We start from the raw sequence: 15,360 nt of genomic DNA, 5'->3' as shown, positions 1-15,360 counted from the left end.
AGAATTCATACATTTTGCTTTCTCCTCTTACCCACTCTGCATGCAGAATACCTTTTTGCATGATCAAAATATCATCTTGCACACGCAGAAAAAATTTTGTGCGCTCAAAATATAATTTTGTGCGCACAGAATTGTGGCACAAGTATAACTCCATAGATAATGTGATGTTTAGAGTATTACATATGTAAAAAATTGTGAAGCATGTGGCATGTGCCAATACGTAAGGGTCGTGATGACCGTTTTTTTGACAGTGCCTCACCTGAGTGAGTAGATGACATGAAGCGATTGTCTGAGGTTAGTTATGTTGATAACTACTTTGAGTTGTTATGACACCCAACAACTGCACAAGTTGAGCCTAATATTTATTTTTACTCCAACTAACACTTAAATGGTTGTTCTCTGTCTGGTTCGCTCCGACTTGATCGTAGTTTTTATATTTCTTGTCATTGAGACCAGAAAAAGAGACTGTGGAAATTTCTGCGTTGTAGCCAGTGTTGGGTGTAATGCATTACTAAGTAATTAATTACTGTAATTAAATTACATTGTCATTGATTACTCTTAATTTTTTCAGTAATTTAATTACAGTTACTTCTGATGTAATTTAGTTAAATACTGTATAGACTATAGAACAATTCTATATAAAACAATAGTGAATTTATAATAGAAATGTAACATCTAATGTTAAAATGTATGTTTTCTAATTTAATACAGCCCCCTTAAATTCTCTGGCCAGTTCATGAATAATTTATTTGATTTCATATGATTTATTTGACAGAATTAAAAGAACAATTTCATGTCTATCCTGTCTAATGCAATTACTTTTCAGACAGAGTAATTAGTACAGTAATCTAATTACACTGTAGAAGATGTAATTAGTAGTTAGTAATTATTTACTTTTTTAGAGTAACTTACCAACACTGGTTGTAGTCTTTGGAGGTCCGATGCATTTTAGAGAATCGTTTCGTTCGGACGGTTCATTTCAAAGAACCAGTTGAACCGATTCACAACCGAGTCGTCTCTCAAAAGTGCTGCCATACAGGTGCATCTCAATAAATTAGAATGTCTTGGAAAAGTTCATTTATTTCAGTAATTCAACTCAAATTGTGAAACTCGTGTATTAAATAAATTCAATGCACACAGACTGAAGTAGTTTAAGTCTTTGGTTCTTTTAATTGTGATGATTTTGGCTCACATTTAACAAAAACCCACCAATTCACTATCTCAACAAATTATAATATGGTGACATGCCAATCAGCTAATCAACTCAAAACACCTACAAAGGTTTCCTGAGCCTTCAAAATGGTCTCTCAGTTTGGTTCACTAGGCTACACAATCATGGGGAAGACTGCTGATCTGACAGTTGTCCAGAAGACAATCATTGACACCCTTCACAAGGAGGGTAAGCCACAAACATTCATTGCCAAAGAAGCTGGCTGTTCACAGAGTGCTGTATCCAAGCATGTTAACAGAAAGTTGAGTGGAAGGAAAAAGTGTGGACGAAAAAGATGCACAACCAACCGAGAGAACTGCAGCCTTATGAGGATTGTCAAGCAAAATCGATTCAAGAATTTGGGTGAACTTCACAAGGAATGGACTGAGGCTGGGGTCAAGGCATCAACCACACACAGACGTGTCAAGGAATTTGGCTACAGTTGTTGTATTCCTCTTGTTAAGCCACTCCTGAACCACAGACAACATCAGAGGCGTCTTACCTGGGCTAAGGAGAAGAAGAACTGGACTGTTGCCCAGTGGTCCAAAGTCCTCTTTTCAGATGAGAGCAAGTTTTGTATTTCATTTGGAAACCAAGGTCCTAGAGTCTGGAGGAAGGGTGGAGACGCTCATAGCCCAAGTTGCTTGAAGTCCAGTGTTAAGTTTCCACAGTCTGTGATTTGGGGTGCAATGTCATCTGCTGGTGTTGGTCCATTGTGTTTTTTGAAAACCAAAGTCACTGCACCCGTTTACCAAGAAATTTTGGAGCACTTCATGCTTCCTTCTGCTGACCAGCTTTTTAAAGATGCTGATTTCATTTTCCAGCAGGATTTGGCACCTGCCCACACTGCCAAAAGCACCAAAAGTTGGTTAAATGACCATGGTGTTGGTGTGCTTGACTGGCCAGCAAACTCACCAGACCTGAACCCCATAGAGAATCTATGGGGTATTGTCAAGAGGAAAATGAGAAACAAGAGACCAAAAAATGCAGATGAGCTGAAGGCCACTGTCAAAGAAACCTGGGCTTCCATACCACCACAGCAGTGCCACAAACTGATCACCTCCATGCCACGCCGAATTGAGGCAGTAATTAAAGCAAAAGGAGCCCCTACCAAGTATTGAGTACATATACAGTAAATGAACATACTTTCCAGAAGGCCAACAATTCACTAAAAATGTTTTTTTTATTGGTCTTATGATGTATTCTAATTTTGTGAGATAGTGAATTGGTGGGTTTTTGTTAAATGTGAGCCAAAATCATCACAATTAAAAGAACCAAAGACTTAAACTACTTCAGTCTGTGTGCATTGAATTTATTTAATACACGAGTTTCATAATTTGAGTTGAATTACTGAAATAAATGAACTTTTCCACGACATTCTAATTTATTGAGATGCACCTGTAAGTTTTGCGTGGCGTTTACGTTTTATCTTGTAGTGAAAGTATTGCTTTGCATTTTGTTTTCGATGTATTTTCTTATATAGTTTGCGTAGTGTTTGTTGTTATCATTCCAACATTATCATTAACAATATTGTAAAGAACTTCATTAACATAATGTTGACTGAAGTCCTCGCGCGGTATTTAGTTTTCATATTTGTTGTACAATTATTGTTTTCGGTATATTTTGTAATATAGTTTATGTCAAGTGTTGTTAGTATTCCAACATTATTGTTAACAACAGTATTAAGAACGTAATTAGTGGTCACATTATTAATAATAATATTAACAATATTTTTCCAATCTCACAGTTTTGCTCTTACATTAACACATTTTTACATACATAAAAAATAAAATTAAAAAAAGCCTAACTGTGGAGTCGCTATAAGCTTTGTGAATCAGTTCGTCTGAGTCATCAAAAAGAATCGGTTCAAAAGAACGATTCGTTCGGGGGTTGGGCAGAACTATGTTGGCTTTCCTAGCTGACAGGTTGCGCACGCCGATTAGTTACCAAATCTTAGCGACCTGACAATGGAGATCGATCAAAATAGAGGTATGTAAATACATTTATGATTTAGCTATTGTTTCAGCTTTAGACCTTTTTTGGATCTTTGAATCTTTGAATCTTGAACCTTGAACTCTGCGTCTGCCATTGACCATATAAACAATGTTTCTTAACTCATCGGTGAATTCATGTTAACTTTTGTAGGTGAGTCTTCACCACCAGAGACTCCAGCCACTAAAATGACCAGACAACAAATATTAACACTTATTGCAATGGCATCTATAAACTTCAGTTCAATGATCTGCTATTCCATTCTGGGTCCCTTTTTCCCAAATGAGGTACATGCATTCTGTATATAACATTCCTTGCATAATAACCTATAAAATGAAATGCAATAGAGTTGTCCTTAAAATTTGTCCTAAATGCATTGCATAGAGTGTTTGAACATAGGCTGCTGTTACTAAAGTTCAGAATGTTTACATCAAGCATGTTAAGGTTGCTTTCACCCTGTTTCCCTAGGCAAAGAAGAAAGGTGTTAGTCAAGCTATGATTGGTTTAATATTTGGAATCTATGCATTATGCACTTTGGTTGGGTCTTTGTTACTTGGTAAATATGTAAGTTAATCATTTTTTCAGAAGATAAAAATTCAAGTCTTGCATGATTGATTGCATACTACAGCCATGTGTTTGACCTCTGTTTCAGATTGTCCAGATAGGAGCCAAGTTTATGATTGTCGCAGGTTTGTTCGTATCAAGTGTATGTACTGTACTCTTCGGGTGAGTATATCAGTGACGATTTGCTCTGTGTTAAAGGTTATGCCTATTTGTATTGTCAAATAAAGTGTCATTTTGAATATATCCTGAAATGTTCATCTTAATTGATGTTTTCTAGTTGAAATATAATGTGAACATTCATTAAACCATTAAATATTCATTATTGTTTCTGATATTTCTCATTTGTATTGCAGGTTTCTTGACCAAGTGTCTGATGGGACTGTTTTCATAGTGCTGTGTTTTATAACACGGTGTATAAATGCAGTGGGCTTTTCTGCAGCCGTTACGTCGTCTTTTGCTGTTTCAGCAAAAGTATTTCCTGACAACATAGCAACCGTTTTGGTGAGTTGTAGTGGATCCTTGTCTTTCAGTGCAGTTATGGTGTTTTGGAGTAAAAGGACAATGGACGCAGTTATGTTCATGTTACAAAGACGTGTTGTTGCTCGAGAGGATCTTTAGATTAGGTCATTCAGTGTCTGCCTGGTTGTTTAGTTTCTCACAGTCAAGGCATATACAACAGCTGGGGGATCCATTTTAGATTTACAATTTTAAGTGAAAGGTAATAGTTGGGTCATTGGCAAATAAGGTGATAAAAATGTGAAAGCTTTAAAAAAATCTGGTTTAAAACACGTTTCATATGTAATCTTTGTGTCCATGTTGATTTCATACATTTTTATGACATGTGGTGGAAGCATCAAGTAAATGCTATTAAAATACTTTCCTTGCACTTTGTATACATGATTAAGTACTCAACTTTATCATTAATTTCAAAGTAGTTTTTCAATGTTTTTTTGTTTTTTGTTTTTTACAAATATCATACATTTTTGAGTCATGAATATCAAGACGTTTTCTCAGGGTTACTCCATTTTTTTTTGTTTAAATTTCACACACAGTCATCAGGGTCTAAAGGGGTCTTCTCTGTTTGTTTGCGTGTTTATTTTTATCACATGACAACTGAATGGCTACCTACATTTTTTTTTACACCACATGGCTTTGATTTTGGTGGACAAAAGTTTTTCAATTATTAAAGGTGCTGCAATAGATTTTAGCTGTTCTACTTCCATGAGAAGGAGCTGTTGAATTAGCCACGCCCCTCTTTCCAAAACCCTGCACTCCAAAGATAACAAATGAGCTTTATTGAGGCCGACATCGTGCAGAAACGGTTGTTAAAAGTAACAGCAGCAAAATAGCGCCCTCAACTGACAACAGTTATGAGCAACATGGCAAAAAAATGGCATTAAGCCTCAATAACTCACTGCAACTACAATACTATGAGAACGCGCAAACTGATTGACAGGCAAAAAGCACCAGATACTGTGGCCCGCGGACACATTTTTGTTTGCTCACATGCTCTAGTGCTGTCACAGAGACAGGTGAAATATCTCAGGACACTTAATTCATTATTATCTTTCAGGGAGTAGAACATTTGTTTGCATACCTTTCCATGAAAAAATCGTGTACAGCATCTTTAATCCTGTTTTAAAACAACATTTTTGCTGCTTATTTATGAGAAATAATAATATTTGACATTTACATTTATGCATTTGGCAGATGCGTTTATCTTAAGCGTGTGTTCCCTGGGAATCCAACCCATGATCTTGGCATTGTTAGTGCCATGCTCTGCCAGCTGAGCTACAGGAATAGGAATAAAAAATTATATTCTGCACTACTCGTACCAACATTAATTTTTTTCAAAAATGTAAGCTTTTAATGAGGCTTTTGATCTCTGGACAGTTACACCACATTAGTTTTTCTTACTTTAAAGGTGCACTCAGTAATTTTTTCCTCACTAAAAAAATTTTACTATTAAAGAAATGAATTGTAATATATGTATAAAACCATGAGCACTCACATGAGATGAAGACTTCAGTCATATCAGTAACCTTATAAAAGCTGTTTTATTCTACATGGAGAGGGTCCACACATGGGGGTGGCCATTTTAGAATCACATGACCAGCCGAATACTACTCACTTAATCTCAGTAACCGTCCTGTTATTTTACACTTTCACTCATTGATTAAAGTAATCATGGCTGACTGTGAATACTACATTTCTACAATGGCTTCTGAAACTGAAAACTATTGATTTTAAATGATGTTGCATCCAAGCCGCTAGGTGTCAGTGTAAGTCCAAGATGACACAAAGACAAAAGTTACTGAGTGCACCTTTAAGCACCAGAAAATATATCAAAATGACTTTGAAAACAGAAACTGAAAATCTGTTCATCATAGAAGAGGTGTATTTAATTTATTGTTTTGTGTGAATTGCATTTTTTTAATGTATTTTTGAATAATTTAACAGATTTGGACCAAATAAAATGGGTGACTTGTCATTGACCTAAGTACTAAATTCTTTAGGTCTGTCCCTATACTTATTACTTTATGATTAAATTAAAACAGTAATGCCAATGTCTTACTTATAAGTGCTTATTTTACAGGGGTTTATGGAGATTTTCACTGGGCTTGGCCTAATATTGGGACCTCCATTGGGCGGTTGGTTGTATCAGGCGTTCGGATATGAAATCCCATTTGTTTTCACAGGATGCCTTCTGTTTGCGACAGTTCCCCTCAATATGTGGATTTTACCAAGCTTTGGTTGGTATCAAATTCATACTTTCATTATTCGTGGTACATCTCTTCCTAAAGATGAATTATTAAATACTTTTGCTGATTAGAATGATTTATGAACAACAATGCATAGAGCTCATTCTTTCTAAACAGACGAGGATGTGATTCCCATGTCCAGCATGTCTGAACTGTGATTGTTTTACAGAGGTAAACATGTCTGTTTATCTCATTTTCATTTAGATGCGGTTCCTTCCCAGAATTCTTTCCTCAGACTGTGTACCAGAGTAAAGATCCTGCTTATCTGTTTTGTGGTGTTCACGCTGAGTTCAGGAATCGGCTTCCTGGATGCAACATTGTCCATATTTGCCATCGAGAAAGTAAGATCTTTATGTTCATTGATATACACACAGCAGTTTCTGTAAGTTGTTTTTTTACCTGAATCATGTGTGATTTTATATATATATATATATATATATATATATATATATATATATATATATATATTCACCTGTAAGCCATCCCAGATGTGTATGTCTTTCCTTCATCAGGAAAACCGAAATTAAATTTTTTTTTTTTTATAAGCAAATTTCAGCTCTGTTTGTCCATACACTGCAAATGAATGGGTGCCATGAGTCTGCAGGCTGTTTGATGGTCCAAAAGGCATATTTAGGCAGCATAAAAGTAATCCACACGAATCCAGTCGATCAATGAATGTCTTCTGAAGCAAATCTATAATTAAAATGTTTTAAACTTTAAATCGTCACTTCCAGCCAGCGCTGGGATGCTGTTTGAAATAACCTAACTCTCGCCTGACGTTCGTTCCCCTGTTGTATACGAAGCGCGTATCCGACTTTTCGCGTGAACGCGCCATCATGATTACATCAGGCGACAGCTCCGTGATTGGACGACTGTTAGCAGGAAGCGTTTTTTTAAAAGATAATAAAGTTTAAATTATCTATTTATTTATGTTGATTTGCTTCGGAAGACATTCATTGATCGACTGGAGTCATGTGGATTACATTTATGCTGGCTAAATATGCCTTTTGGACCATCAAACAGCCTGCAGACTCATGGCACCCATTCACTTGTATTGTATGGACATACAGAGCTGAAATGTGCTTATAAAAATCTTAACTTTGGTTCTGCTGAAAATGGAAAGTCACACACATCTGGGATGGCTTAAAGGTGAGACAATCATGAGATTTCCATTTTTGGGTGAACTATTCCTTTAAAGTAATATTCCAGGTTCAATGCAAATTAAGCTCTATTGACGGAATTTGTAGCATAATGTTGATTACCAAAAAAATAAAAATAAATTCAAATAAAAAATAAAAGGAATGTCTAAATAATTTTTTGTGGTAATTAACATTATGCAAGTGCTGTCGATTAAGCTTGTATTGAAACCTGAATATTCCTTTAATCCAATTTAATTCCACTTAAAGCTGAAGTATGTAATTTCAAAACAGCTTTCTGGGGGGCCTGGGTAGCTCAGTGGTAAAAGACGCTGGCCACCACCCCTGGAGTTCGCTAGCTCGCTAGTTCGAATCCCAGGGTGTGCTGAGTGACTCCAGCCAGGTCTCCTAAGCAACCAATTGGCCCGGTTGCTAGGGAGGGTAGAGTCACATGGGGTAACCTCCTCATGGTCGCTATAATGTGGTTCGCTCTCGGTGGGGCGTGTGGTGAGTTGAGCGTGGATGCCGCGGTGGATGGCGTGAAGCCTCCACACACGCCATGTCTCCATGGCAACGCGCTCAACAAGCCACGTGATAAGAGGCAACTGGGATTCGTCCTCCTCCACCCGGACTGAGGCGAATCACTACGCCACCACGAGGACTTAAAAGCGCACTGGGAATTGGGCATTCCAAATTGGGTGAAAAAAAATAAAAAAATTCAAAACTTATGGCTGTCTCTACATATTAAGCTGGGATAGGAGACAGTAAAAGTTACATACTTCAGCTTTAATATTCAAAGAATACAATTCTGAAACCACAATGTGTTGGCAAAGTTTCACTGAAATAAATGTGACAATACTTCTCAGTTTCTGAAGTATGATTTTGAACATCAGGATGGTATAGGTCAGGGCTCTTCAACTACTTTCTTGCGGGGACCAGATTATCCAGATGAAAACTTGGCGGGGGCTAAACCTTTTCTGTATTTATCTTAGCTAACACTTTCATCGCAAGTAACGTTACATAAAAAAAACCAACAACAAGAAAAACGTAAAACAGTGCATTTATTTCTATTAAAATAGTCACAGGGTATACTGTATATTGAGTTATAATCTTTTAAGGTCTGGCCATAAATTCCATCATAAGATCTGGCTGAAGAACAAACATGACTTTTACTCTTAACTACCAAATAATTTTTGATCAACTTTACTTTGAAAAACAAAAAACTAAAACATAATAATCTTTTTAACATTTTAGGGCTATGGTTTACAAATTATTAAAACTGATGAGAAACATTTAGATCTGCTAAAGCCCTCTCACAATATTAACCCACATATGAAATCAATGATCATATAGAAATGTCATGTTTACTTAATGCATTTAAATTCAATTTTCTTTTTGGAAAAAAAGAGATAAAATGTCTATTCTTCCATTTTATCTATAAAGTATCATCCTATTCAGTGAATAAAAAAATGAGTCCTGCAAATATTGTGAATTTGCACACAATAACCAGTGCAGGAGCCAGACATTTGTGCAGATAATCACTGGCAAAAGAAGAAAAAACTGAGTTGATTCTGTTCGTGATTGAGAGGGCTGACTCGCAGCTGTATAGAACCATGTATAATCAGGATATTTGCAGGTTCAGTTTCACATATCAGTGTTTTTACAAGCACTACCGACACTGAACTGATGAGACGCCCGTTTGACACTTCAAGAATAGTGAATAAAAGCAAACTTTTCAGCACATTTTCTTTGAACGTTCAGTTTTCATAATTGATTGCTTTTGTTGCCTAATGTGCATATGCGCTCACAACTGCGGTGATCAATTTTTACATATGTAGATTTGACCGCACTCCACCCAATTAAGCAGTTTTATAGAAATACATTTGATTGAAAAAGACGCGGTCAAATGCTCACCTAAACGGTGCATCCATGTTTAGCAAATCAGTGTAACTAAACTATCGGCAGAAAAGCTTAAACACGTGCTCCGGTCCGCACAACTGATGATGACTGAATGCTGTTGCATGCGCCGTTGAGCACTGTTAAACTCACCGCTAATTGCTGAGGCTCGCGCCTATGAACGCTGAGTTTTGCACGGAGAGCACTCTGGTATTTCAGCTGGCGAGACAGTTTGATCAAAAATCAGTCGGAGGGCCAAACCACCAGTTGACTAGCCCTGGTATAGGTGGTCAAATCTGACCAATTAGAGAAGATGTCCAAACTCATAAACTATAAGAAAAGGACCATGCTAATATGAAATATCTTTGTGCATCCTGTTGAACAGCTTAACCTCAGTGCTGGTTCAGTGGGACTTCTCATGATTGGACTGTCATTGCCGTATGGAGCGGCGTCACCCATCTTCGGTGTGATCAGTGATAGATATCCTGTAAGTCAACCATTATCATCATTTTTACAGAGATTATGTTTTTTACGTTAGCAGTTTGTCTTTGGAAGATGTATTCTGTCACCCAATAACCCTTAATTTAACAGTAAACAATATCCAATTACTTCAGTAATTCAGGGTTCAATACAAGTAAAGTTTAATCGACAGCATTTGTGGCACAATGTTGATTACTAGCGGTCAACCGATATGGGTTTTTCAGTGGCCGATGGCGATACGATATCTAGAGAGCAGGTTGAATGAGTCCAAATTAATTTTTCTGGGAATCAATATTATGCCACAAATGCTGTCGATTGAGCTTAACTTGTATTGAACCCAAAATATTCCTTTAACAAATATTTAATATCTACATTTTTTGGTAACATTTTGTTTTGAAGTGGATGTTTAGGTATATCAAACTTTTGGCATAATTTGTGTTGGTAACTGATTCCGTGTGCAGTCAATCAGGAAATGGATGATGGTGATTGGTGGAATGGCCACAGCGGTTAGCTTCTGTTTCCTTGGCCCACTTCCTGTTTTCCACATTAAGAAGTAAAGTATTGCTTTCTTGTCTTTTAAAGTTACAAGTTACTTTTAACCCATTGCTAAGCAGTTCAGGGTTTGTGTGTCTTTAGTCAGCTCTGGCTCACGGTTCTCATGCTGGTTGTGGTGGGCTTCTCTCTGTGTATGACCTGCATTCCAACTTTCGCTGAGATGATTACTTGTGCACAGTGAGGCAAATGCACCATCATAACAACAATACATTCACACTGTGAAACACACAGCCACACACATAAGGCTGAGTCAGTGTTATTATCTTTATGAAAAGCCATTATTGTCACTTATTTACCAAGTTGTTTCACTCGAAATTCCTGAAATTGTTTGAATGGAGTTAAACCTGAAGCTGATAAAAAATAATAATAAAAAAAAACAACTATAACAATACAAACCAATACTGTATTAAATGTATAAAAATGTGCTCTTGTTATTGCAGTGAATATGGTTTTGAGGAAGGATTGAGTACACTGGGTTTGGTATCAGGATTGTTCTCAGCTATTTGGTCTGCTGGGTGTGTATTGAACAGAAGTTTTGTTGACGATACTTGTGCAATTTGCTATTCAAGCATACTGTATTTGTTTCCTAAAATCTGAATTATATTTTTCATTTCACTGCAGGATGTTCTTTGGCCCGACTATTGGTGGATACATCACACAATCACTAAACTTTGAATGGAGTGCAGGGATTCAAGGAGGACTCGCCTTTCTCGCTGTAAGAACAAAATATTCATATGCAACCGTGCATATCTCTCAACAAGAAGATAACCGATCAATTTAGGTTGTCTTTTGACATGTGAACTCCGAGAGCAAGTATTTATTTACTGGCTAAACTTATATTTTGTTGCTTTCTTTAGGCCCTCCTTCAAGTAACATATTTTACCTTTGAAGAAATTCAAAAGAAGAAGTAAGTACATTTGGTAACACTGCTATAAGGTTCCACATTAGTTAAAAATGTTAGTTAACATGAACTAAAAATAAACAACACTTATACAGCATTTTTTAATCTTGGTTAATGTTAATTTCAACATATACTAACACATTTTTTTAAATCAAAAGTTTTATTTGTTAAAGGGATAGTTCACCCAAAAATGAAAATTCTGTCAATGTTTACTCACCCCTGTGTTGTTGTACCTCTATATGACTTTCTTTCCTTTTCTTAACACAAAGGGAGGAATTGTGTAAAAATGCTGTGCTCAGTGATGTCATACAATGGCAGCTTATGGTGACCACCTCTTCAAGCTTCAAAAGAATGCAAATGTATAATTCAGAAGTCTAATAAATTATTCAATGACACTCATGATTGTTGTGAAATCATACGATAAGGTTTGGTGAGAAACAAACTGAAATCGAATGTATTATTTAGTGAAAATGTTCACCAACGGTTGATCTCCTGTGCGCGTTCATGATAGGGCACGAGAGCAACAGTTCATGCAACCCCCTCACGACATCGGGACATTGTCTATCTAAAATCATGTCCTCCACAGTGATAGTGACAACAGAACACAACACAGCTGCACACAAAACAGAGAACAGAACTTACTAAACATGTATGAAGAGTTTGTAGTCGAAGAATTGATGCATTTGTGTGCCCAGCCTTATTTTTCTGAAAGTTTTTGGACCGGTGCCAGTTCACAGTGGACGGAGTTACCCGCACAATGCTGAAAATAGAAAACAAGTGATCAGTAGAATGTACCGTCACTTGTCACTGTTGGTTAGGACAAAAACTCTGATTACCATAGAAAATATACCTTTTATCGTGTGTCGTTTGCCGCCAGGTTAGGACAAGGTGTGACTGTGGCTGCCTGTAGCCTCCTTAATGTTTCTGTTTGATTTCCGGGTAAAAAATAAGGCTGGGCATAGAAATGCATCAATTCTTCGACTACAAACTCTTCAGACATGTTTAGTAAGTTCTGTTCTCTGTGTTTTGTGCAGCTTTGTTGTGTTCTGTTGTCGCTATCACTGTGGAGGATCTGTTTTCAAGTTTTCACTTAAACGTCTCATGTTGCAAGGAAGCTGCGTGAACTGTTGCTCTCGTACCCTATCTTGAACGTGCACAGGAGATCAATGGTCAGTGAACATTTTCACTAAATAATACATTCGATTTCAGTGTTTCTTACCAAACCTTATCGTATGATTTCATAACAATCATTGAATAATTTATTAAACTTCTGAATTATATTTTTGCATTCTTTTGAAGCTTCAAGATGTATTCACTATAAACTGCCATTTTATGACTTCACTGAGCACAACATGGTTTCACAATTGCTCCCTTTGTGTTAAGAAAAAGAAAGAAAGTCATATAGGGTTATAACAACACAGGGGTGAGTAAACAATGACTAATTTTTCATTTTGGGGTGAACTATCCCTTTAACATTAGTTAATGCACTATGAACTATTGTAAAGTAACAATGAACAATTTTATTTTTATTAACTAACATTGACAGATTAACAAATTCTGTAAAAAAAATAAATAAATATATATATATATATATATACACTCACACACACACACACACACATTGTGCATTCTACCCAATGCATTAACTAATGTTAACAAATGGTACCTTATTTTAAAGTGTTACCGTATATTTTTATATTATTTATTCATTCTCTACTTTATCAAAATAATTGGTTTGGCAAGTCATCAGTTAGATTTTGTGGTCAAGACTGCCAAGATATATTGCACAGTAGGAAAGCACTGATCATGCCTAATCCTTTATTTTCATTTCAGGTTACAAAAGGCCAACAATACTGAAACGACAGAAAAATCTCCTCTTCTTCCTAAGAACGATCATATCAGAGCTGACGTCAGCTGAGATGCTGTATGCTTTTCAAAGGAAGCAGAAATGTTATCATATTGCTGGTTAATAAGTGATACTGATGGAATATGACAAAAGTAACAGATCCAAAATCCAGAAAGGATCTATGTTACAGTGTTTAAACTACACTGGTGGTCTGTTGTCAACACAGAAGTATTAATTTTATATGGACCTGCCATTAAACCAGGAATATATTATATATCAGTTAAACATTATGTTCTGTAAACAGATTAAATCAATAAGAGAGGAGACTAATAATAGGAGTAAAATATTCCTCTGCGGTTGCATAAATTTATCAGTTACAAATGTTAAAAGTTATAGATCAGTGTGTGTGTGTGTGTGTGTTTTTGAGTACAGTAGGAAGTATTATTTCAAAGATCTCTGAAAGACTTCAAAAATGTTTTGGAGCTTTGCAAGAATGCAGGATTTTTGTGTTACTTAACATAGATTAGTCACACTGGCTCGAGTTTGTGAGTGACCCCATTCCTGTTGACTTGAAAGATTTATGCTATTGCCATATTACTCATAGGAACAAATTACATTTCTACAAATGTACAAAAATGTCCTTTTTACAATGTGCATCAAAATAGTTTCATATGCTGGGTTTCTTTGGTGCAGTTATACTAATATTGACCCCAACCAAGGACTTAAATTTGGCGTAAACACTGGGGAGGTTGCAGCATTGGGGGAGGGGGGGGTCTACTTGCTTGTTTATATGTAGATATGGTTACTACTGGATGAGCTGTTATGGTTACATTTTAGATTAATTTAAATAAAACATTTTTTTTTTCAAAACTGAAAACTCAATGTTTGTACAAACAAATACATGTTAAATAACTATTAACATAAATACAGAACAAAATAATCCTGTAAACTACATTACAAATAAAAAAATATCTATTCTGTAATAAGGCAAACTACAAAAAAAAATAGATCAACATACACACTATTAGAAACACGTCATTGTGTTTCTGTCTTTTTTTTGTCTTCAGTTCCACTGTAACAGAGGCATGTCTAAAATCAGACCAGGGCATATCAGTTTGGTCCTTCATCCTCAAATGCATTGTTTTCTCTGCCTTGTCTGGGGAGAGGTCTCCTTCTGGAAGATGTTGAAGGCATCTCAGGATCTGATGAGTCAGCCTGATGAAGATCAAAGGGAACTTCACTTCTCTTCACCTTTTTCTTCTTCTTTTTTGTTCTGTTAAGAATATACGTGAAGAAAACAAAATCAGCATACTCACACAAAAATGGCACTTCAAATAGAATACATTAGAACATTACAATCCATATCCACAAATGTCATAAAGATACAATAGAAGTGTGTGAATACTTAAAATTGTTAAAGACAACATGAAATCAAAATGCAGTGGTTCTTCCACATTATTCTATTACATTTTCGAACATTTTCCACAATCTTTAGTCAAAATGTGATAACCACCGCAGGAACTATTTACAGTATTATAATGCAACCAAAGTGGGGTGGGCAAAATAATAATATAATAAAATACAATAGTCCATTTTTACAATTAGAATGGATACATTTTGCAAATATGTTTCAATTAAAAAATATATATATCCCATTATAGTCCCATTAAATGTTGCAAATGCCTGTTTTTGTTGTCTTTAAATGTTTTTACATTGTATTAAAACTGAAAGTTACTCTGAATTGGCATTCATTTTGTGTCTATTACAACCCAAGTACATTTGCTAGCATTTCGATAGTCAAATTTAGTTCCCTGCGAAGCACATCTAAGAGTATGTTGGTCAAATTTAACTGAAGCCTAAACCAAATGTTCTAAAAGCAGAGGAGAGAGAGTTGATGAGACTGAAATCTTCAATCATACTTAATGGAGGAGGCTTCAGGATCAGTTTCCAACTCTGAGATGAACTTAAGTTCTTCAGAGGCACTGATGACTGCAGACAGCTGCAAGAGACAAAGCAGA

The 15,360-nt window shown here is 36.0% G+C and overlaps 1 protein-coding gene across 2 annotated transcripts; it reads left to right on the top strand.

The window, feature by feature from the left end:
- The first annotated feature begins 3,095 nt into the window (after positions 1-3,095).
- Positions 3,096-15,075, top strand: LOC127455011 (MFS-type transporter SLC18B1-like). 2 transcript variants are annotated; one of them, XM_051722529.1, is made up of 15 exons: positions 3,096-3,199; positions 3,356-3,489; positions 3,671-3,766; positions 3,855-3,928; positions 4,120-4,267; positions 6,363-6,519; positions 6,733-6,869; positions 9,946-10,047; positions 10,502-10,593; positions 10,677-10,772; positions 11,036-11,110; positions 11,217-11,310; positions 11,453-11,502; positions 13,330-13,420; positions 14,410-15,075. In XM_051722529.1, the coding sequence occupies exons 1-14, from the start codon at positions 3,178-3,180 to the stop codon at positions 13,412-13,414; spliced, it is 1,362 nt and encodes a 453-aa protein (XP_051578489.1). In that variant the 5' UTR covers positions 3,096-3,177; the 3' UTR covers positions 13,415-13,420; positions 14,410-15,075. The 2 variants fall into 2 exon arrangements, with proteins under 2 accessions (XP_051578489.1, XP_051578488.1); XM_051722528.1 differs by having other exon boundaries at positions 13,330-15,075.
- The last annotated feature ends 285 nt before the right edge of the window (positions 15,076-15,360 follow it).

The sequence above is a fragment of the Myxocyprinus asiaticus genome, chromosome 17 (genome assembly GCF_019703515.2).
Source record: "Myxocyprinus asiaticus isolate MX2 ecotype Aquarium Trade chromosome 17, UBuf_Myxa_2, whole genome shotgun sequence".
Lineage (NCBI taxonomy): Eukaryota > Metazoa > Chordata > Actinopteri > Cypriniformes > Catostomidae > Myxocyprinus > Myxocyprinus asiaticus.
The sequence above is the reverse complement of the archived record's forward strand: the minus strand, read 5'-3'. Positions and strand labels throughout refer to the sequence as shown.